Raw genomic sequence first — 23897 nt, forward strand, 5'->3', positions numbered from 1 at the left:
GAGGATCAGTGAAGACTTTGCCACAGACTGGTTCCCATCCATAGCTCAGCACTGAGGAGCTACTCTTTCAGAGCAGTGATTGTCACATATTTATCTCTAACCCCCTATGATATGAAGACCCAAAGCAAACTGTAAGATCCAGGGTAACTGTCTTATCTATCTCTATAAGCATAAGCAGAAACCCAACAACACAGCACAGAAGCATAAGCAAAAACACACCTACTCGCATCAGAACAAATATTGAAATTAATTAAAATGTATGTCTCTATTTTGTTTTTCCTGAAGGTCCTTGGATATGCCTACTTATTTGATATCATCCATGTCTCGCCTCAGACATAAAGAAACAATCAAATCATTAGCCTCAGATGAACTCTTAAATGAGATAAGTATTTAACACTTCTCTAAAGCGCAGTTTTGATCATGTTTTCCCTGAATTGCAACTGGCCCCTAACGGGGGCTACTCTCTTGGGCTTCTAGTTTACTCTCCATAACATAGTGATGGTGCTGTTTACAAAATGTAATTCTAACCATTTCATTCTCTACTACCCTGCCCTCAGGGTCTATAGAATAAAATGCAAGCTCCTTAGAAAGTATACCAAAATCTGTATTTATCTGGTTGTTATCTACCAATCAGTCAGCCACATTTCCCTCCACCCCACAGCAGTGTCATATACACTACTGCGTTCTAGCAGTCCTCCATTCTTGCCCTTTCTTTTGCCTGGAATGGCCACCACACTTCATGTTCATGTGTTACTGGCCACATGAACTACTATTTAATGTTTCGAAGCTCAAGCCCACGCTATGTGTTCTCTATGAAGTTCTCTTTGTCCTCACCCCCCAAAGTTTAATCATTCTCTCTCCTGAGTAACTATTATATCCTGAATATATTTCTTTTGTTTCATTGCCATTATTTGCTTAACTGTCCTTTGTTTTCTCCTGAGAGACTTAAGATAAAAATCTTTACCGATATCCATGTATTTTTGAATCCTAGAAAAATCATACCTGATATTAAATAGGATGAAATCTTAATTGAATGAATGAATGGAATAAATAATGGTTGTTTGAAAAACTAGAAAAACCAAACCATCTAGTTATCAGCCAGTAACTAATTTCTACCTTTTATCAGCTATATAAAATATTACAAAAACCTAGTCGGGGTTTATCATGTGTTTCAGGATACTGTACACCCCTTTGTGGAAGTTTCCTTTCAGCACACTGTATACCAAACCAGCGTTGCCAGTGGATCTCATCCATGTTGGAACGAAGAAATTAAAGTAGATTTTATGTAAGTTGGAGTCCATTTTTCCTTGACTTCTAAAATAAACCAATAACAGAATTGGTTTCTTGAGCCATTTATTAAAAATAATGATTGATACAGGCTTAATTTTTAAGTTTTTAAATTATGAAGTGTGTTTACATAGATAATGTATGCTTGCGTGCTAAGTCGCTTCAGTCATGTCTGAGTCTTTGCGACCCTGTGAACTGTAGCCCACAAGGCTCCTCTGTCCATGGGATTCTCTAGGCAAGAATACTGGAATGGGTTGCCCTGCCCTCCTCCAGGGGCTCTTCCTGACTCAAGAATTGAACTCGTGTCTCCTGTGGCTCCTGCATTGCAGGCAGATTCTTGACCACTGAGTCAGCAGGGAAGCCCCTATATAATGTATATGTAAATATAAGTTCTGAGGGAAAATGAATATTTGTGTATCTACCATTTAGCTTTAAAAATGGAGTGTTACCAGGAACGTTGAAGGCTCCACTGTGCCAATATCTAAGTGTATCCCCCTTGTGTTTATCCTTCCCTCTCTTTCTTTATGACTTTAAATCATAGATATTCATCCCTAGCTATGTTTTATTTCTTTATGGATGCTTTTCAACTGTATATAAATTGAATTATCTTTTGCAACCTGTTTCTTTATTCTTCATTATTTTTAGAGATTTATCCATATTCATAACTATTCCTTCCTTCATTTTCACTTTGTTATAGTATTCCACTGTTAAAATTTATTTATTCTTTAAATTATTCCATAATTTATTTATCCTTTACCCTGTTGATGCACATTTGCCTGATTTTAGTGTTTTGCTATTATGAATAGTGTTGCTCTGAACATTCTTGTACTTGTTATCTGGAACACACATCTAAGAGTTTCTTTTTAAGACATTAGTTCTCAAGCTATTTTGTGCACTGAAATCACCTGTATGGCTTCTTTAAACAAATTGCTGGGCCCAACTCCATAGTTTCTAATCCAATAGCTCTAGAATAGGGCTCAGAGAAGGCAATGGCAACCCACTATAGTACTCTTGCCTGGAAAATCCCATGGATGGAGAAGCCTGGTAGGCTGTGTCCATGGGGGCGCTAGGAGTCGGACACGACTGAGCGACTTCACTTTCACTTTTCACTTGCATGCACTGGAGAAGGAAATGGCAACCCACTCCAGTGTTCTTGCCTGGAGAATCCCAGGGACGGCGGAGCCTTGTGGGCTGACGTTTATGGGGTTGCACAGAATCGGACACGACTGAAGCAACTTAGCAGCAGCAGCAGCAGCAGAGTAGGGCTGATACATAATTCCATTTCTAACAAGTTCCAGGTGTTACTGATGCTACTAGTCAGGAGACACTTTGAAACCCTCTGTTCCAGGATCCATATCCAGGGGTGGAATTGCTTCAGCTTTACTATGTAATGTCAATTTTTTTCCCAAAGTGATTGTGCCAATATACACTCTCAATATATAAGTTCCTATTGTGCCACATCTTCAATAATATTTAATATTTTTTAAATTAATTTTTCTAATATGGTGGATCTAAAGTGATATTCTTACTGTGATTTAATTTACATTCCTGGATTTCTAATGAGATTGAGTTTCTTTTTCTTCCATTTTAAACAAATTGATAGACTTTATCATTTTTAGAGAGTTTAGATTCCTAGTAAAATTGAGCAGAAAGCAGAATTCTTACATATCCTCTCCCTTCAACACACACACACACACACACACAGCTTCCCTAAGTGTCAGTGTGGTACATTTCTTATGAAATGGACCATATTATGAGACAAAGTCCACAATTTACATTAGAATTCATTCTTTGTGTTGTACATTCTATGCGTGTGTACTCAGTTGCTTCAGTCTTGTTCAGCTGTTTGTGACCCTATGGACTATAGCCCACCAGGCTCCTCTGTCCATGGGATTTCTCCAGGCAAGAATACTGGAGTGAGTTGCCATGCCCTCCTTCAGGGGATCTTCCTGACCCAGGGGTCGAACTTGTGTCTCCCACATCTCCTGCAGTACAGGTAGATTTTTTACCACTAGTGCCACCTGGGAAGCCTTGTATGTTCTAAGGGTTTTGTCAAGAATAGCAAGGAGAGACAGGAAAACCTCCTTCAGTGATCAGTGCAAAGAAATAGAGGAAAACAATAGAATGGGGAAGACTAGAAATCTCTTCAAGAAAATTAGAGATACCAAGGGAGCATTTCATGCAAAGATGAGTACAATAGAGGACAGATATGGTATGGACCTAACAGAAGCAGAAGATATTAAGAAGAGGTAGCAACAATACACGAAGAACTATGCAAAAAAGATCTTCATGACTCAGATAACCACGATGGTGTGATCACTCACCTAGAGCCAGACATCCTGGAATGCAAAGTCAAGTAGGCCTTAGGAGGCATCACTATGAACAAAACTAGTGGAGGTGATGAAATTCCAGTTGAACTATTTCAGATCCTAAAAGATGATGCTGTGAAAGTGCTGCACACAATATGCCAGCAAATCTGGAAAACTCAGCAGTGGCCATAGGACTGGAAAAGGTCAGTTTTCATTCTAATCCCAAAGTAAGGCAATGCCAAAGAATGCTCAAACTACCACACAACTGTACTCATCTCACACGCTAGCAAAGTAATGCTCAAAATCTCCAAGCTAGGCTTCAACTTTACATGAATCATGAACTTCTAGATGTTCACGCTGGATTTAGAAAAGGCATAGGAACCAGAGATCAAATTGCCAACATCCGTTGGATCATCAAAAAAGCAAGAGAGTTCCAGAAAAACATCTACTTTTGCTTTATTGACTATGCCAAAGCCTTTGACTGTGGATTACAACAAACTGGAAAATTCTGAAAGAGATGGGAATACCAGACCACCTTACCTGCCTCCTGAGAAATCTGTATGCAGGTCAAGAAGCAACAATTAGAACTGGACATGGAACAACAGACTGGTTCCAAATAGGGAAAGGAGTCCATCAAGTCTGTATATTGTCACCCTGCTTATTTAACTTATATGCAGAGTACATCATGCAAAATGCTGGGCTGGATGAAGCACAAGTTGAAATCAAGATTTCTGGGAGAAATACCAATAACCTCAGATATGCAGACACCACCCTATGGCAGAAAACAAAGAAGAACTAAAGAGCCTCTTGATGAAAATGAAAGAGGAGAGTGAACAAGTTGGCTTAAAATTCAACATTCAGAAAACCAAGATCATAGCATCTGGTGCCATCACTTCATGGCAAATAGATGGGGAAACAATGGAAATGGTGAGAGACTTTATTTTAGCGGGCTCCACAATCACTGCAGATGCTGACTATAGCCATGAAATTAAAAGACGCTTGCTCCTTGGAAGGAAAGTTATGACAAACCTAGACAGCATATTAAAAAGCAGAGACATTACTTTCCCAACAGAGACATTATTTTCCCAAGGTCCATCTAGTCAAAGCTATGGTTTTTCCAGTAGTCATGTATGGATGTGAGAGTTGGACTATAAAGAAACTTGAGCACTGAAGAATTGATGCTTTTGAACTGTGGTGTTGGAGAAGACTCTTGAGAGTCCTTTGGACTGCAAGGAGATCCAACCAGTCCATCCTAAAAGAAATCAATCCTGAATATTCATTGGAAAGACTGATGATGAAGCTGAAGCTCCAATACTTTGGCCACCTGATGCAAAGAACTGACTCATTGGAAAAGACCCTGATGCTGGGAAAGATTGAAGGTAGGAGGAGAAGGGGACGACAGAGGATGAGATGGTTGGATGGTATCACCAACGCAATAGACACGAGTTTGAGTAAACTCAAGGAGTTCGTGATGGACAGGGAAGCCCGGTGTGCTGGAGTCCATGGGGTTGCAAAGAGTCAGACACGAGTGAAGAACTGAACTGATACTCACTCCAGTATTCTTGCCTGGAGAATCTCATGAACAGAGGAGCCTGGTGGGTTACATTCTGTAGGGTCACAAAGAGTTGGACATGACTGAAGAAACTTAGTGTGTGCGCACACATGGGTATGTGCCCATAAATGGGATTGCTGGGTCATATGGCAAATCTATTTTTGATTTTTAAGGAACCTCCATACCGTTCTCCATAGTGGCTGTACCAATTTGCACTCCCACCAACAGTGTAGGAGGGTTCCTTTTTTTCTACATCCTTTCCAGGATTTATTGTCTGTAGATTTTTTGATATTGAGTCTAATGAAAGATAACAGTCATCTTGAAAACACATAGGTTTTCTTAACTTACACTTTAAAAAAGAAAATAACACAGGTAATTTTATAGTCCTTTATGAATAATGATTTTATAAAATCAGTTAAACATCTGAATATGTTTTCTTATTTACAGCTTACCAGGACATGATTGTAACTTCTCAAGTTTATCTAAAATAAAAGATAATATATATATCAACATTTTTGATGAAATGATTATTGAAAAGCATGAGGTAAAGTAGAATAATTATAATAATCAATGTTGAAATAATTCTAGGTTCAGACTGAATGAAGTCTGTGAACGTATTTGTTAATTTGCTTTTAGATGCAGTGTCTACAACGTTTTCTCAAAAGGATATGGAGCAACATGAAATAAAATCAGACATGTGACAAGTCAGTTCAAAAATAACAGAGCTCATAAACCACACATAGGAAGAGGAGGGATAAATATACCAAGAATTTGGGGAAACTAGGTTTCTGCAATTGAACATTGTATCTACATGTGAACTTCCTGGTAGCCAAGCTTTACCATATTTTCAAGGTTTGCTGCACTAAGCATATTTGCTATGATATATACTGTGATACATACTTAATGTATATATTATAGTAAAAGTATGTACATTAAGATGCTTTACATTGTTTACTGAGATGTAGGTAAATCTCAAAAGCAGTGGCTATGAACTGAAGAGAGGAATCAGGTGTACTGGTAGCTTTTTTCAAACTTCAGTGCTTCCCCAGATTCAAGTAAACAGCAGCAACACACTCAGGGCTTAGAAACTGAATACCATGGCTTCCTAGTTGGCATGTGATCACTAGAATCTCAATATTGTCTATTATGACCCTTACCTCCCTGGCATTTGTTCTTCTTAGAAGAAAAGAGAGATCAGATTAAAATGGGAGCCAGCATATATTGCATTTTCTTTTACAAGGTTTTTACATTTCTAAACTGGACTGTCTGCAAGAGGACCATTCAATGAATTTTCTTAGTCAAGAAATGGCCCACGTTAACCTTTGTTGTGGTGGCTGTTCAGTCAATAAGTTGTGTCCGACTCTTTGTGACCCCATGGACTCCAGCACACCAGGCTCCCCTGTCCTTCGCCATCTCCCAGAGTTTGTTCAGATTCATGTCTGGTGATGCTATGTAACTGATGCCATTATTTCTTGGCAGTAAGCCAACATGATCCATAATTATGACAGCAAGGGAAAGGTGGTTGATGGAAAAGCATAAAATGAAGCAGAAAGCAAGACAGTATATGGGAAAAACCACAATGAATTGTCCTTTTTATCTCCCTTCTTTTTTCCTAGCTCCTTACTTCAGCCCAGGTTAATAGTGTATAACTTTAATATTAACAGAAATTCTGAGTCTATGGCTTTAAAAGAAATCACATTAACATAAATAATTTAAGGTCTTATTCTTATTCTACCTTCTACTCACAAAACCTCTATCAGTCCGTCGCAAAATTTTCTGGAAGCCTCCGAGAAGTCCTCATATATGTGCTTAGACATGACTGTTAGCTACAGTTGTCAGTATGTGGGTTCTTTTGACTCAGCCCCCAGAGCTCTCAGTTCAGTTCAGTTCAGTCGCTCAGTCATGTCCAAAGAATCTCACCACCACCACTGTTGACATTGCCCGTGATTACGATGCCACCATCTGTGCCAAGGGTGTTATCCCTCCAGTTATCCTTGAGCCCAGAGTTATCAGAATACTCAAGAGGCACTGGATTCTGTACAAACATGGGCAGAACGGGCCTATTTTCTCTGAATCCATACCACATATTGTGTATCTAGACTTTAAAGCAATAGTATTTGTCCACAAAATCTCACCGTAGAAGAGCTTCTCCAGCCACTGACCCTAATCACCAGGGGCCAAACCAAGGACAGGGGACCTAGTGGGGTTCGGTGTGCGCCAACCCTTCCCACGTCTTCATTGTCCTTTCTCTCCTTCTTGATTCCTAAACTCAACCCAACTGCTCTCATCTTCCCCAATTACAAGTAAAAATCAGTGGATGTAAGTATATACTGGTACTATGGAGCGGTTTGTTGCCTATGCCCGTCTTAACTCAAACAAGCAACATGCCAATCCCAAGAACTATTCTCTAACACCTTTCCCATATTCCCCCTATTTCAGCACTTCGGCTGATGAAATGAAAAACGTAAATGGCTAAAAGTGAAGTGAGTTACAGAGTAAATGCCAGTGGGGTTAGTGGTATTGGTGGTGAATGCCAAACCCTTTTTTGCCTAATACCCCACTACACTGTCTCTAATTTTTAAAAATAGCATTATTGAGGAGTAGTTGGCATACAGTAAGCTGCACATAAAGTGTGTATTTTGACAAATTTTGACATATGTATATATATACATGAAACCATTATCAAAGTCAAGGCAATTAATATATGCATCACTCTCAAAGGTTTTCCTCTGTCCTGTTAGAATACCTCCATCCTTCCCTTCCTTCTTCCCACCCCAGGAAATGATTCATCTGCTTTCAGTAACTATAGTTTGTATTTTCTGGAATTTTATAGAAATGGTATCATACAGTTTTCACTCTTTTTTCCTTGGCCTGGCAGCTTTTGTTCAGGGAAAAAAAATTATTTTTAGATTTGTCTATGTTGTGTTATTTATCAAATAGTTCATTACTTTTTATTGTATAGTGGTAGTCTGTTGAAAACACACGTTGTATTGTATGTTTAAATATTCACCTGTTGATGGACAAGTGGGTTTTCTATGGTGGGGGTGGGAGGGATATTATAAATAAAACTACCATGAGGATTTGTGTAGAAGTCTTACATACAAATGCTTTAATTTGGGGGTGGTAAATACATAGGAGTGAAATGACTGGATCATATGGTAAGTGGACATTTAAGAAACAAACTGTTTTTTCAAAGTGATTGTACAGTTTTTTATTTCCACCAGCACTGTATGAGACTTCTAGTTCTTTCACATTCTTACAAGCATGTAGTCAGACTTCAAAATTTTAGCCATTCTAATAAGCCTGTGGTTGTATCTCATTATAGTTTTAATTTGCATTTCCTCTTGATGAAGGTGAAAGAGGAGAGTGAAAAAGTTGGCTTAAAGCTCAACATTCAGAAAACAAAGATCATGGCATCTGGTCCCATCAGTTCATGGGAAATAGATGGGGAAACAGTGGAAACAGTGTCAGATTTTATTTTTCTGAGCTCCAAAATCACTGCAGATGGTGACTGCAGCCATGAAATTAAAAGATACTTACTCCTTGGAAGGAAAGTTATGTCCAACCTAGATAGCATATTGAAAAGCAGAGACATTACTTTGCCAACAAAGGTCCGTCTAGTCAAGGCTATGGTTTTTCCTGTGGTCATGTATGGATGTGAGAGTTGGACTGTGAAGAAGGCTGAGCGCCAAAGAATTGATGCTTTTGAACTGTGATGTTGGAGAAGACTCTTGAGAGTCCCTTGGACTGCAAGGAGGTCCAGCCAGTCCATTCTAGAGGAGATCAGTCCTGGGTGTTGATTGGAAGGAATGATGCTAAAGCTGAAACTCCAGTACTTTGGCCACCTCATGGGAAGAGTTGACTCATTGGAAAAGACTGATGCTGGGAGGGATTGGGGGCAGGAGGAGAAGGGGACGACAGAGGATGAGATGGCAGGATGGCATCACTGACTCGATGGAGTCTGAGTCTGAGTGAACTCCAGGAGTTGGTAATGGACAGGGAGGCTGCTGCTGCGATTCATGGGGTCTCAAAGAGTCAGACACGACTGAGTGACTGAACTGAACTGAACTGAATAACTAATGATGTTGAATGGCTTCCCTGGTGGTTCAGATGGTAAAGAATCTGCCTGCAATGCAGGAGACCTGGGTTTGATCCCTGGGTTGGGGAGATCCCCTGAAGAAGGGAATGGGAATCCATTCTAGTGTTCTTGCCTGGAAAATTCCATACACAAAGGAGCCTGGCGAGTCGCAAACAGACACGACTGAGCAACTAACAACACACAATGACGTTGAGCATTTTTTCATGAATTGCTCTTGGTGTCATGTTTTTTAGCTCTGATTTTATAACTCTTTATTAGAGTTACAGGGCTTCCCAGGTGGTGCTAGGGTTGTAAAGAACCTGCCTGCTAATGCAGGAGACGTAACAGACTCAAGTTCCATCGCTTGGTAGGGAAGACCCCCTGGAGGAGGGCATAGCAACCCACTGCACTATTCTTGCCTGGAGAATTCTCATGGACACAGGAGCCTGGAGGGCTACAGTCCATTGGGTCACACAGAGTCAGACACGACTGAAGCAACTTAGCACACACACACACACACACTGTTAAGATTATATTCCTTCTTCATGAATTGATGGCCCTATTATTATGAAATATTCCTCTTTATCCGTGGTTACATTTCTTAAATCTACTTTGTATGTTATAAATATAGTCATTTCGGCTTTCTTTTCATTGGTGTTTGTTTTCTTTCTTTTCTTCTTATTTTTTCTTTTAACCTGTGTCTTCATATGTAAAATGAGTTTACTTTCAGTTCAGTTCAGTTCAGTTGCACAGTTGTGTCCGACTCTTTGTGACCCCATGAATCGCAGCATGCCAGGCCTCCCTGTCCATCACCATCTCCCAGAGTTCACTCAGACTCACGTCCATAATTGGGTCTTCCTTTTTTATTCAGTTCACAACCTCTATCTTTTAATAAATGGGTATTTACACTTTGTGTAATTACTGACTTGGCTAGGTTCCATCTTCCTGTTTGTTTTCTGCTTGTCCCGTCTGTTTTTTGATCTTTTTTTCTTCCCTTTTTTGGATTAATACTTTTATTATTCTACTTTATTTTCACTATTGGCTTATTAGCTGTACTTTTTTTATTTCTTAATTGTTGTCTAGGTTTTATTATATATTATTGCACTTATCACAGTCTATAATATTATGCCACTCCACATATAGTGTAAGAACAGGATATTATTACACTTCCATTTCTACTCCTATGCTTTGTGTTAATGTTATTTTATCATATATTTTGCTTTTATATATGTCATAAACTCTGCAACAGGTCATTATTATTGCTTTAAATAGTCAATTATCTTTTAGAGAAATTTTTGAAAGTGAGAAAAAAACTTCTCTATTTACTCTTTGGTTTCTTTTTAAAATGAAAGAGAATTTATTATACTTACCTGCAAGTTTGTGTGAAGTTATTCATCACATGATATAGAATAGTAATAGAAAACTTATTTATTTTAATAGGATCGCTGTTTCAAGAGCTGTAGTGGTCATTCATATATAAGAAAGAATTGGCTTGGATCCATTGTCTTCCCTTTCTCTGCTCTCCTACAACAATCTGAGGTAACAGAAACTGATTTTTTGCTAATTCTAAATTTTTGTCTCTGGCTAATAGAAACACTTACTGTTTTCTTTGAGTCAGATTTTGATTGGCATGTTGATAAGTCAGTTGAAATGATCCTGTATGCAAGTGCCTCTTAGGTGTTGGAGTATTTGAAGATTTTAGCTGTCTCTAAGAGATACCCACAAATTTATTTCATATATTTTTTGTATTCATTGATGAAGAAAAGGTCAGCTAACTGTAGGTCTTAAAGCAACATTCATATTTGTTTATAATAGTTACATAATTCCAGATTCATACATTTTCTGAATAATGACATTGCTTCGTAACCATGGGTTCCATGATTCTATGCAATCACAGCATGTCATGAGGGAGCACGTTACAAATACAAGTGCTGCGAATGAAGAGCAATGGAGATTTTAAGCTGTTGGAGGTATAGGGCCTCCTCTTATAAATCCCTGCAGTTACTTCTCAGTCTCAGGCCAGATGCTAGGATAGAGAAGTAGTTAAGAAGGTGAGCTTCAAAGGTAGACTCGTCTGCATTGTAATCCTGGCTCTACTACTCATTGGTTGTGTGACCTGTCACAACTTCCTCACATGCTCTGAACTCATTTCCTTATCTATAAAATGGAGATTAGTGGCGTCTACCTCATTGAATAATGTGATCTATATCAAGCACTTGGAAGAATGCCTTATACATAGTAGGTGCTCAATAACTATTAATATTAGTTATGTTATTATCAGTAGTAGTTATTATTTTAAATTATCTCCTCACACACACACACATACACACACGGTCCCTCCTCCAGTGGACTTTGGGTCATCTCTCCTTCTGTTCCATTTTTTTTCTCTTTCCAGACCCAGTGCAAAATGTAACATGGTCTTTTAGCATTTTTCTCTGAGCTTAAATTTTATTCTCTAAGAGTTTCTATCACTCTGGTATGTTAACTTCCTTCCTCATTTCATCCCTTTCTTACTTCTGCCTTTTCCACATACTACATATTACAGAAGGACCCAGGGTGTCAAGGTTGCTTGTGAGCAGATCATCATGGAAAACTTTATCATTCTTTGCAAGTCCCTATTAGTCGAATCAGCATGAACCCATGCAAGCCTATTTCCTGCAATAGAGTAGACTGAACTGAGCTATCTTTGACTGATGTTTATTTTTATCATGCAGAATCCATTCTGTTCATATACTCTTTCAGATTAGTGGAACATTTCAAGTAAATATTCCACCTGTTTTGCTTGGGTATACTTGGAGTAAGACTTATGTGTCTCCTAAAGAAGATTATAATGGACAGAATTTAAAAGAAAGTACCTTCTTAAATATTTTTGCTACTATTGAACCTCAAATATCATATGCCATCTGTAGTCCAGAACTAGACAAGGTAGGCTTTCCACTGAATTATTTTCAGATATACTATCAAAGGAGTGTTAATTTCAAAGATGACAAAAATGAATGTTGGTTCTTGATATTTTCCTGTGGGAACAATATGGTAGCAAGTTGAAATATTTTAAACTTGATTCTAGTTTTCAGATCAAATAGACATTTTGGAGAGAGCACGGATTTTTACAAAAAATTGTAAGGCATTATTTCCTAAACGAAGAATCACCACTACTGTTTTTAATGATGAAGGGATACAGATCTTAGTAATAAGATACATCAAAGCATTGAATCCACCTCAACAACTCCTGGATATGTTTCTTCATGATTCTAATGCAAGACTTGTAAGTGATATTTATGTTAGTAAATTTATTGAGATATTCACATACCATATAATTTGCCCTTCTAAAGTATATAATTCAGTGGGTTTTAATATATATACCAAGTTGTGCAGCCATCACCACAGTAAATTTTAGAACATTTTGATCACTCTAAATTTATATTTATTTTAATTGGTTTATTTTTTAATGTTAACTTTGAGTAAAACTTTCTTATTAAAATTGCTGAGACAGTTTCCTGAGAGAGATAGCATCTGTGTTGCAATGTGTGCTCCTGAGTGTGTGGTGGAAGAAAACATTTCCTCCTGTTGCCCTTCACTCTGCCCACTTGTACTGAAGGTCACTGTTGCCACATCACTTCATGCGACCATACCAACTTCATAATCTTTCTGTCAGACTTTGAAAAATGATGCAGAAAAATTCCTTTGATTTTCAGGCAGAATTGAAAGTTGTATTTCTAAAGAGATTGTGTCCTTCTAAGGATTGCTTCTTGTTGTCAAGAGGCTATGTTATCTTTTGCTCTGTAAACTGCCAACATAACACTTCTCACCTTATGTGGCTTTATGCGTATCTGTTATTTACCAGCTGACAAAAGAGACATGTACAGGTGATCATTATGAATTCAGAAGAGGAGATAGCTTCTTTCACTTTGAGAAAGGAAAATGTGAAATCAGAAATCTAGTCTCCCCTTTAAGGGAAAAAAAAGCTTTGATTAAAGGACACCTATGAGAAATCATTTATACCTTTTATTTATTCGGGCCTGATTGACTCAATTGACTCTTTTTAGAATATTTTATTTATATTATTCTTCCAGTATGAAGCTCTCACCTGAATTCTTTAAGCTAAAACAAAGTCCTAATTTAGATCAAATTTTACTACACTCTGCTTTTGGGTTTCTTCTTTCCTGTTTCCTGATACCAAAAGTCCAAGGAGATAATAATGCTCTCAGATTTCTTTTAAAGGCAGTCTTTGTCTTTAAAAAAAAAAAAGTAGTGTAAATCCTAGCTCTTCTGCTTATCAGGAATTATGAGCCATGTTTAATTAATTGCATGAAGTCAGAAACATGATTAGTGTAGGAGGTCATAGCAGTGCATATACGGTAGCTACTGTAAATCAGTGAAAATGTTGGTGAGCTTTCTGTGTTAACTCTAACCTGAGTCCTTATCTCCAGCCCCGTAGGGGTAGCAGTCCACAACAGAAGTTCTGTTGTTTGTAAAAATAGGCTGCACCAATATCTTCTTGCTGCAGCAACTTATAACTGGATATTATTAATAAAAATAATTCTTATGGATTTTGAACCTAGAAGAAAATCAAACTTTTGCTACTCTTCTACACCTTTTTTCAATTTTCTTAAACAGTTGTATTTTAAAGTATACATGTAATGTATCACATTTAAATTTTTAATTTATTATAGTGAAATGTAATGATTAATATACATGGTCTGGAGTCATGCTAACTTGGGCTTATTCCCAGAGACCCATATGTTGTGTTAGTATGTGACCCATATATTATGTTAGTGTGTTAGTGTGTGTGTTAGTGTGGGCAGGTTATCTTAGCACTCTAAGCTTGTTCTTCTTTTGTAAAATAAAATTAATAATAGTGTGCATTTCAAAGGCTTGTAGGATGTACTAAATTTGGTGACAATGCATGTAAAGCACTGTGCTTGGTGATGGACATATAGTATGTTCTTAATAAATCTAAGTTAATATTATTTTAGGACCTTGTTGCTCACTTTGTATCTTTGATTCCTATTATGCCTGAGGCACTGGATGAAAATAATGGTTTTGATATATGGATGACATCAGAGGTAAGCAATTACAATTTACAATTTAAATGTATAATGTTTGCTTTTCTTGTAAAGAAATATTCAAAAATATTATGCACTTATGTAGTAGCTTTCCTTATGCAATTTGAAGACATTTGATAATTTAATACACTGTTTTCATTCAGCTCTGTAACAACCCATAAAATAATTCTTAAAGACCAAAAATCTTGTTCAACTCTTTAAGTAGCTCATAATATTCAGATTAAGCAGGAATTCCAGGAGTACAATATTATGACATTCTCCAGAGAGAAATATGAAATATGCCTTGTTCACTATAGAGGTGGTTAGACCCTGAAATCTAGGGGAAATACCATCATTTCCCAGAAGCTTTCCCCAGTTTTCCCATATCTGAATGAAGAGCTTCCTTGGCACTTGGATTAAAATTGTATTTAGACTGGTTGCCATGCAATATTTGGGACATATTTAAACTAAAAACTATTTATTTGAAATTTAAATTGCTTTAGGCATCCCATCCCTCCCCCCAAAATCTGGCAGTCCTAATTAGATTGCCTAACTTTTTCCATTTCACCTTAAATTATATTTAGTTGATTATACACTGGCCCTGTACTCAAACACTATACATATACATCCCAAGTTTAATCTCCTTGAATGAAAAGGCAAATTTGCACTTATCTAGAATGTTTAGAGGCTGGATTTGAGGCCGAAAAGGATTTAGAGAGCACAGGACTAATTTAATAGGTCAGTTACCCTGCCTTCTGCTAAATAAGAATAAAAGAGACACAAGCATGTGGTTTGTTTCAGGACCCAGTGATTCAAATCTGGTAAAACTCAAAGAGTTTTTGAATTTTACTCTAGACTCTCTGAGACTCTTCAAACTAATCAGAATGTGTTACAATCCTGCAGAACACTGAAAGATAGCCTCTAAAGTAGCTAAAAATAACTATAAAAATAACCATTCTGGCAAATACCAGTGCTTCCAAGTGCCCTCCAAGCCACACAGTACTCATAATCAACAGGTCACCACCGGCACAGGCTTCCTTTTGGCTGCTGTCTTCCCATTGCCATGAACTCTGGACTTGGGATGTCCCTGAGTGAATGACTAATTAAATCGTCACAGGAGTTATTTCCTCTACCCAACATACAGTCTTTGAACAAAACTTGGTTCAAATCCTACTTCAACCACCTGATACCTGTGTGACTTAAGTTATTCAGCTTCATTAGACCTCACTTTCCTCATCTGTGTCATACAGGGATTTTGAAAGGACAGGCAACTAGAACACAGTGTGTTAGTTACCTTGTTGTTGTTAGTCGCTAAGTCGTGTCCGGTTCTTTGCAACCCCCTGGACTGCAGCAACCAGGCTTCTCTATCCTTCGCAATCTCCTGAGTTTGCTCAGATTCATGTCTTTTGAGCTGGTGATGCTATCGTGCTAACTACCTCATCTTCTGCAGCTGTCTTCTCTTTTCACCTTCCATCTTTCCCAGATTCAGAGTCTTTTCCAATGTTAGTTACCTACTCTCATTCATTCCCTCCTTCTCTTAAGAGATGCAGTCAGGGGAACCTCCTTAGCCTGACATTGAAGACTACTCATGTTCTGCTCTTAATTCTCCTGTTCATCACACGTATCGTTCAGAAGAGCCGTGTTACCATTCTTCCTAACCTCTATCCCTCACTATCACATCCAGCCAGTGCGTACTGATGTGGCCACATCTGTTGTTAAACCATTGAAATGGGGGAAGATGGCTGAGCAGGTGACCAAGTCGGTGCTGTTCGTGTGTCTGGGTAACATCTGTCGATTGCCCATCGCAGAAGCGGTTTTCAGGAAACTTGTAACTGATCAAAACATTTCAGATAATTGGATCATTGACAGTGGCGCTGTTTCTGACTGGAACGTGGGCCGGTCACCAGACCCAAGAGCTGTGAGCTGCCTAAGAAATCATGGCATTAACACAGCCCATAAAGCAAGACAGGTTACCAAAGAAGACTTTGTCACTTTTGATTATATACTATGTATGGATGAGAGCAATCTGAGAGATTTGAATAGAAAAAGTAATCAAGTTAAAAACTGCAGAGCGAAAATCAAACTGCTCGGGAGCTATGATCCACAAAAACAACTTATCATTGAAGATCCCTATTATGGCAACGACGCCGACTTTGAGACCGTCTACCAGCAGTGCGTGCGGTGCTGCAGGGCCTTCCTGGAGAAGGTGCACTGACCGGCCGTCCCGCTGTGGCCCAGGCTCGTCCCCCCAGGCCATGTGTCCAGTGTCAACAGTGTCACCGTTCCAAGCCAAGGCCGCAGCCCTCTCTTCAGTTGACTCACTGTTTCTTACCTGAAAAAATAATTGTAGATGGAAATCAGTCTTTGTGTTTGGCGAAAGAGTAAATAAAAAATCTTTATGTGGGGTAAGAGTTCCTTAGACTAGCTAAACCTCCCACTATGCCCCAGTTACAAAAACAGTGGAACAGTCGAAATAGTGGAGCAGCACAGTAGACCATAGTGAAGGGAAGTGAGACGCCCCCGGGGGCCTGCGCTGCCCCGCCGCTGTGGACGGGCCCTGCCGCACCGCCTCTCCACGGGCTGGTGCCCAGCGGCGGTGAGCTGCCAGGCGCGCACTCTCAGGACAGGAAGGGCGAGCACTCTCAGGACAGGAAGGAGCGAGGGTCGTGGGACTCATCCTCAGCACCTTCACTCCTTCTTAGTTTGTGTCTGTGTGGTTCGTTTCATAAGGAAGTCACCTTATGTGTTCCCATTGGAACTCCTTTGCCTCTGGAAATGTAGTTATATCCAGGAGAAGGACGTGTGTGCTGGTTTGTATTATGGTCAGCTGGGGACTGTGTCTGCTTCTACATGCGTACAATTGCCTGAATGTCAATTACAGATCACCTTATGTGGGAAAAGTATTAAGTTGGAAAAAGTCCTTTTATGTTGGAATGCTTAAATATCAATATATTAAGTATTGCTTTGTCAGTGCCTGGTTATAGGGAAATATACATAATTTGTGCACACTTTGAAATAACTAATCTAAAATTCATATGAATATATGTCAGAAAAAATTGTTCTCAAATAAACTGGGGAAATTACAAAATTCAACTGAAAAAAAAAAAAAAAAAAAAAACCATTGAAATGCTTCCAGACTGACTGGTAAATAGTCACTCTGAGAGCTCCTGAGCTCCCCCTCCCCAAGCTCCCTGGCCACCACAGCCCTTTCTCTGGGACTAATGAATTGGAAGCACGTGTCCAGTCTAAATGGTGCAGCCGAGTCTGCATGTTACAGCTGCTACTCAGCAGCAACACATTATTGCCGTATGAACATTTGGGCCCATATATTTTGTTAGATCCTTTGATTCTTAAAGAGAATCTAGAAATTCAGAGTTGTATGTGTGATCTTCCAATTTTTAAAAGCATTTTGGGGCCAAGCAAAACACACCTATAGACTGGAGCTGAATCATAGGCCACTGGTCTGCCACCTCTTCTGTGCTTTTTCTCTTCTGCTACAACTGCTTTACTAGGCACTCTGCATTTGATTACACCTACCCCTGCTGTTCAGGTCTTTCAGTTAAGGAAGTTTCCATCATTTTCTTGATTTGGCTCCAACTCAGATCTCTTCTAAGTTGAGAGCATTGTATTGGAACAGGGCAGAGAGTGACTCCATTGACCAAAGGATACTTTCCTCTAAAAACAGGTGTGATTTCCTATCAGATGAAGTTCCTTAAAATATTAGCCAATTTTGTTATTCAGTCACTGAGTCATGTTCAACTTTTTGTGACCCCACAGACTGCAGCACGCCAGGCTTCCCTGTCCATCACCATCTCCTGGAGTTTGCTTAAACTCATGTCCATTGAGTCAGTGATGCCATCCCACCATCTCATCCTCTTTTGTCCCCTTCTCCTGACTTCAATCTTTCCCAGCATCAGGGTCTCTTCCAGTGAGTCAGCTCTTCACATCAGGTGGCCAAAATATTGGAGCTTCAGCTTCAGAATCAGTCCTTCCAATGAATATTCAGGATTGATTTCCTTTAGGATTGACTGGTTTGATCTCCTTACTGTCCAAGGGACTCTCAAGAGTCTTCTCCCACATCACAGTTTAAAAGCATTTATTCTTTGGTGCTCATCCCTGTTTTCCCAGGGTATTTGTCCCCCCAAAAAAAGCCTGCCTCATTTTGGATGATAAAATTATTGAATCACACAGTATCCACATTAATTGTCCCATAATAAAGGTGACCCTTATGTTCCAGGTCAATGTTCTCTCTTTCTAATGCCCTAAAGTTTTAACAGGAAAAGTGTGTCAGAGTTTTAGACTTTGCAGTCATCTTAGTGACCTGGCAAAAATGTGTGTGTAAGGGCGTGGAGGGGCCCTGAATCTGTTGGATGTTTGCACTACTCAACTCTCTCTCCTCCCCTCCCTTCCTTTTTTTTTTTCCTGTCCTTGTTGCTTTTGTCTCACCTTAGCGCTGCATCACTTTAGCCATTGGAAACAAGGAGGAGCATGCCATACTTCTCTGTAATTTCTTCCTATATTTTGGGAAGAAAGCTTTGGTCCTTCTAGGAACCTCAGTGTTGGAAGTAAGTGTTGGACTTAATATTTAAATAGTGTAAACAAAACTAATTAGCTTTCAGTTGCAAGTTTTAAAGACTTCAACTCCAAGTTTCCATTTTTTAACAAATTAATTAGGAAATTTCATAGGCAAACAAATATTTACTTAGGAGAATAATGTTGTATCATCAAAACTTCCACAATGTAAAGAATGACTTCCTTTTGTTTTTCTTCTTTGTAAAGTAGTGCAAATAATAGTGCTACTTCATGGCAGCAAATTTGGAAAACTCAGCAATGACCACAGGACTGGAAAAGGTCTGTTTTCATTCCAATCCCAAAGAGGGACAATGCCAAAGAATGTTCAAACTACTGTAAAATTGTGCTCATTTCACATGCTAGCAAGGTTATGCTCAAAATCCTTCAAGCTATGCTTCAGCATTGTGTGAACTGAGAACTTCCAAATGTACAAGCTGGGTTTCAAAGAGGCAGAGGAACCAGAGATCAAACTGCCAACATTTGTTGGATCATGGAGAAAGCAAGGGAGTTCCAGGAAAACATCTACTTTGCTTCATTGACAATGCTAAAGCCTTTGTCTGTGTGGATCACAACCAAATGCAGAAAACTCTTAGAGATGGGAATACCAGACCATTTTACTTGTTTCCTGAGAAACCTGTATGTGGGTCAAGAAGCAGCATTAGAACTGGACATGGAACAATTGACTGGTACAAAACTGGGAAAGAAATATGACATGGCTGTATATTGTCCCCCTGCTTATTTAACTTCTGTGCCTGAGTACATCATGCAAAATGCCAGACTGGATGAATCACAGGCTGGATTCAAGATTACTGGGAGAAATATCAACAACCTCAGATATCCAGATAATGCCACTCTAATGGCAGAAAGTGAAGAGGAACTAAAGAGCCTCTTGATGATGGTGAAAGAGAAGAGTGAAAAAGCTGACCTGAAACTCCATGTTAAAAAACTAAGATCATGGCATCCAGACCCAATACTTCATGGAGAATAGATGGGGAAAAAGTGGAAGCAGTGACAGATTTTCTTCCTTGGGCTCCAAAATCATTGTGGACAGTGACTGCAACCATGAAATTAAAAGACGCTTGCTCCTTCTTGGAAGGAAAGCTATGACAGACCTAGACAGCATATTAAAAAGCAGAGATATTGCTTTGCCAACAAAGGTCTGTATAGTCAAAGCTATGGTTTTTCCAGTAGTCATGTACAGATGTGAGAGTTGGACCATAAAGAATACTGAGCGCTGAAGAAGTCTTGCTTTTGAATTGTGGTGCTGGAGAAGACTCTTGAGAGTCCCTTGGACTACAAGGAGATCAAACTAGTCAATCCTAAAAGAAATCAACCCTGAATATTAACTGGAAGGAATGATGCGGAAGCTGAAGCTCCCATACTTTGGCAACCTGATGTGAAGAGCTGACTCATGGAAAAGACCCTGATGCTGGGAAAGATTGAGAGCAAAAGGAGAAGAGGGTGGCAGAGAACGAGATGGTTGGGTGGCGTCACTGATACAATGGACACGAGTTTGAGCAAACCCTGGAAGATAGTGGAGGAGAGAGGAACCTGGCATGCTGTATGTAGTTCATGCGGTCGCAAAGAGTTGGACATGACTTAGCGACTGAACAACAGGGGGTTACTAGAAATACTAAATTATGTAGTAAATATATGACACTGAGAGCAGCACCTGGTTTATGGAAAATGCTCAATAAGTGATGGTGGTAGGTGATGTAGTAATAGTTATTGTAGTAATAGTTATGTAGTGGTTGTTAACCATCATCACCATCATCATCTTTATATGTTCCTAGAATTATATTTTAAGATAATTAAGATGTACCTCTCCTATTTTTCACTGCTCAAATTTTAATTGTGCAAGAAATGGGCCAGAAATTCACTAATTTGTACAACTTAATTATGTACTCCTGTATTCAAACCTCCAGAAAGCTGCCTTATTAGGACTCTATTTCTATTCAATAATATGAACATATTGATAAGCATTTAAAACTTTCAGATTTTTCTTGTCACGATCATTTATTTCTCTGTATTTCCTTTCCAAAACTTATTATTTCTGTGTCCTGTTTGTTAGCTGAAAGTTCAGTTCAGTCGCTCAGTCGTGTCCGACTCTTTGCGATCCCATGGACTGTAGCCTACCAGGTTCCTCTGTCCATGGGATTTTCCAGGCAATAGTACTGGAGTGGATTGCCATTTCCTTCTCCAGGGGATCTTCCCAACCCAGGGATCGAACCCGGGTCTTCCGCATTGTAGACAGATGCTTTACCCTGTCCAAAACCTATGGCTAATTCCCATGTGATCGCTCCGCTGTAGCTTTGAGCACCACTAGATGGCAGTGAACAGTGAACAATAGTTTAACAAACACTTGTATTTGTACCTGTGAGTCCACACTGGGTGGCAGCACTTACCTATACGTTTCACCTTGGCTGTGTGGTTGAGGTGAAGCCTCTTTGCTTGGGAAATCCCATGGACAGAGGAGCCTAGTGGGCTACAGTCCGTGGGGTCACAAAGAGTCAGACACGACTGAGCAACTTTCACTTCACTAATAGTATTTACTAACTGTATGATCTCAGCATTATTTATTTCTCTGAGCCTCATTTATCTACCCTCTCAAAGTGAAAGTGAAAGTCGCTCAGTTGTGTCCAACTCTTTGCAACCCCATGGACTATACATTCCATGGAATTCTCCAGGCCAGAATACTGGAGTGGGTAGCCTTTCCCTCCTCCAGGGGATCTTCCTAACCCAGAGATTGAACCCAGGTCTCCCACATTGCAGGCAGATTCTTTACCAGCTGAGCCACAAGGGAAGCCCCCACTCAAAGGAATAATGCTATTTACTGTTACCCTAGACATGTTGTTAACCTCTTATTCTTCATGTGAAAGGTGGGCATGATAATCATACCTACCTCACAGAATTTGGAATTAATTAAAGTGAGAAATTAAGTAGAATTAGCATGAGCACTGAGTACAGAACCTGGGGTACATAAATGATAAATGTTAAGCAGTTATCATTACCCGAAATTTTTATTTTTTGCTAAATAAGAAAGGTTTACACTTCAAAAGTATGTGCAGAGCAAAATAGTAACATAGTGACTACTTTTATTCCTCAAATGATTTTCTGTTTAATTTCTCTCTGGCCTCTAATTCTAGATCTTGTTCTCAAAATTAATTTGATGGCTTTTTAACTTTACCTAGCTTTTCAGAGCCTTGGACTAACACCATAACTCTCCATGGTGTTCACCCTTGATCTCTAAGTATATTCTGCTTGCTGCTGCTGCTGCTGCGTCGCTTCAGTCGTGTCCGACTCTGTGCGACCCCATAGACGGCAGCCAACCAGGCTTCCTCTCCCTGGGATTCTCCAGGCAAGAACACTGGAGTGGGTTGCCATTTCCTTCTCCAATGCATGAAAGTGAAAAGTGAAAGTGAAGTCGCTCAGTCATGTCCGACTCTAGCGACCCCATGAACTGCAGCCTACCAGGCTCCTCCATCCATGGGATTTTCTAGGCAAAAGTACTGGAGTGGGGTGCCATTGCCAGCAGGGCTAATCCATATACCACCTTTGTGTGAGTTGTACAAAAGTACCCCTATGCATTAGCACTAGCTATTGGGAAATGTTCTTCATATACTGATTTCATCAGAACAACATATTTTATTGCTATGAGGGTGGCAACACTGGCTCATAAGTTCTCTCATTTGAACCCTCATGATAGCTTGGGCCTGCGGATTTCTATTGCTTTGGTTTTTCCCTTTTCAAAAAAATTGTAAATATTCTTTTTTTTTTAAATATTCTAAAAAAGGCTTTTAAAAGATCAGAGATACCAGGGAGTTTCCTGATGACATAGTGGTTATGATTCTGGGCTTTCGCTGCTGTGGCCCGAGTTCAATCCCTGGTCAGGGAATGGAGAGCCCACAAGCCGTGCAGCATGGCCAATAAATACATAAATCATACAGAATAAAGAATCTATAAGGTGACTGATAATATTATCTGTAAAAAGTCAGAGATAGCATATGCTTACACTACAATTTCCAATACAAAAATGAGTTAAATCAATCATCCACCAAAAATAATTTTAACTCTTTCTTCGGACAGGGGCACGTGGCGTATGTATTAACTCAGGAAACTGATGAATATTTGCTTTGGAATCCATTAACTGGACGGTGTCATAAGCAGTTCGACCCATTTTGTCCGTTACAAGGCGTAGATTGTTTGTTTGATGGTGAAAACGTAAGTGTGTTGGGTGAGGAGGGAAGATCTTGAGTTCTCTCCTCAGGAGTCCAACTTGTGGCTCTCCACCCTGACTATACATTAGAATCATGTGGAAATGCTGAAGAAACCATAGATGTTCAATTAGAATCCCTGGGATGTGGGGCCAGGGAAATCCTCTATCCCCAAAGCTCCTTGAGGTGATTCTGTAGCGCCTCCAAGGCTGAGAACCAGTGAGCAGTCTCGTGTTCACATGCCCCTGGAATTGTCTGTGCCTCCTGCCTCAGAGCTGTCCTTGGCTTCTGCCACTTCACTGGGTAGTAAGACCGTAACCCACTGTGGGCTTCATACTCCCATGGGCCTGTGTTGATTCTTTGTTGATGTTTTAATAGGTCTGGTTTAATCTTCAGCAGAATAATTCACCAATGGCTGTGTATTTTGACTATTCAAAGGAAAGTTTCTGGAAACAATTGCTTCCAAAAAATTATCAAGGAACAAAAACACAAAGCATTCAGGTAAATCACACTTTTCCAGGTGTGTCTCTGTGAAAGTTACCATTGGTTCCGACCTTAGAGTTGTGCCAGCAATTGTTACATTAATATAGCTGATTGCTTATTGAATGGTTTATCAATATCAATAAAACCCAGTTTTCTCTGCCATCCAGCCTGACCTTGGGCTACTCTGGTCCTTTTCCTCTACTTGCAAAAGAAGAATTGAGAAGAAGGCATCATCTTAATTGTGAATTTAGGTTTTAGAGGAAAAATTTTAAAGTGTTCATCATGAAACAGAAAATATAATGTCCAGATGGTGTAATAAGTTCTCACTTTGACCTTGCACTTCTACTACACATCCAG

General features: G+C 39.4%; 1 protein-coding gene across 17 annotated transcripts in view; it reads left to right on the forward strand.

The window, feature by feature from the left end:
* CC2D2B (coiled-coil and C2 domain containing 2B) overlaps positions 1 to 23897 on the forward strand; it is a 107189-nt gene that overhangs the window by 71258 nt on the left and 12034 nt on the right. For 12 of the 17 annotated variants that reach the window (XM_059881986.1, XM_059881992.1, XM_059881987.1 and 9 more), the window contains 10 exons: positions 286 to 380; positions 1174 to 1285; positions 5596 to 5692; positions 10667 to 10765; positions 11969 to 12151; positions 12294 to 12491; positions 14203 to 14292; positions 18723 to 18836; positions 22930 to 23064; positions 23436 to 23558. In XM_059881986.1, the coding sequence (XP_059737969.1) occupies positions 286 to 380; positions 1174 to 1285; positions 5596 to 5692; positions 10667 to 10765; positions 11969 to 12151; positions 12294 to 12491; positions 14203 to 14292; positions 18723 to 18836; positions 22930 to 23064; positions 23436 to 23558 (1246 nt within the window). Of the gene's footprint in view, positions 1 to 285; positions 381 to 1173; positions 1286 to 5595; positions 5693 to 10666; positions 10766 to 11968; positions 12152 to 12293; positions 12492 to 14202; positions 14293 to 15955; positions 17362 to 18722; positions 18837 to 22929; positions 23065 to 23435; positions 23559 to 23707; positions 23892 to 23897 lie in introns of those variants that run through there. The other 5 variants (XM_059881993.1, XM_059881994.1, XM_059881999.1 and 2 more) reach the window with 4 other exon arrangements.

The sequence above is a fragment of the Bos taurus genome, chromosome 26 (assembly GCF_002263795.3).
Source record: "Bos taurus isolate L1 Dominette 01449 registration number 42190680 breed Hereford chromosome 26, ARS-UCD2.0, whole genome shotgun sequence".
NCBI lineage: Eukaryota > Metazoa > Chordata > Mammalia > Artiodactyla > Bovidae > Bos > Bos taurus.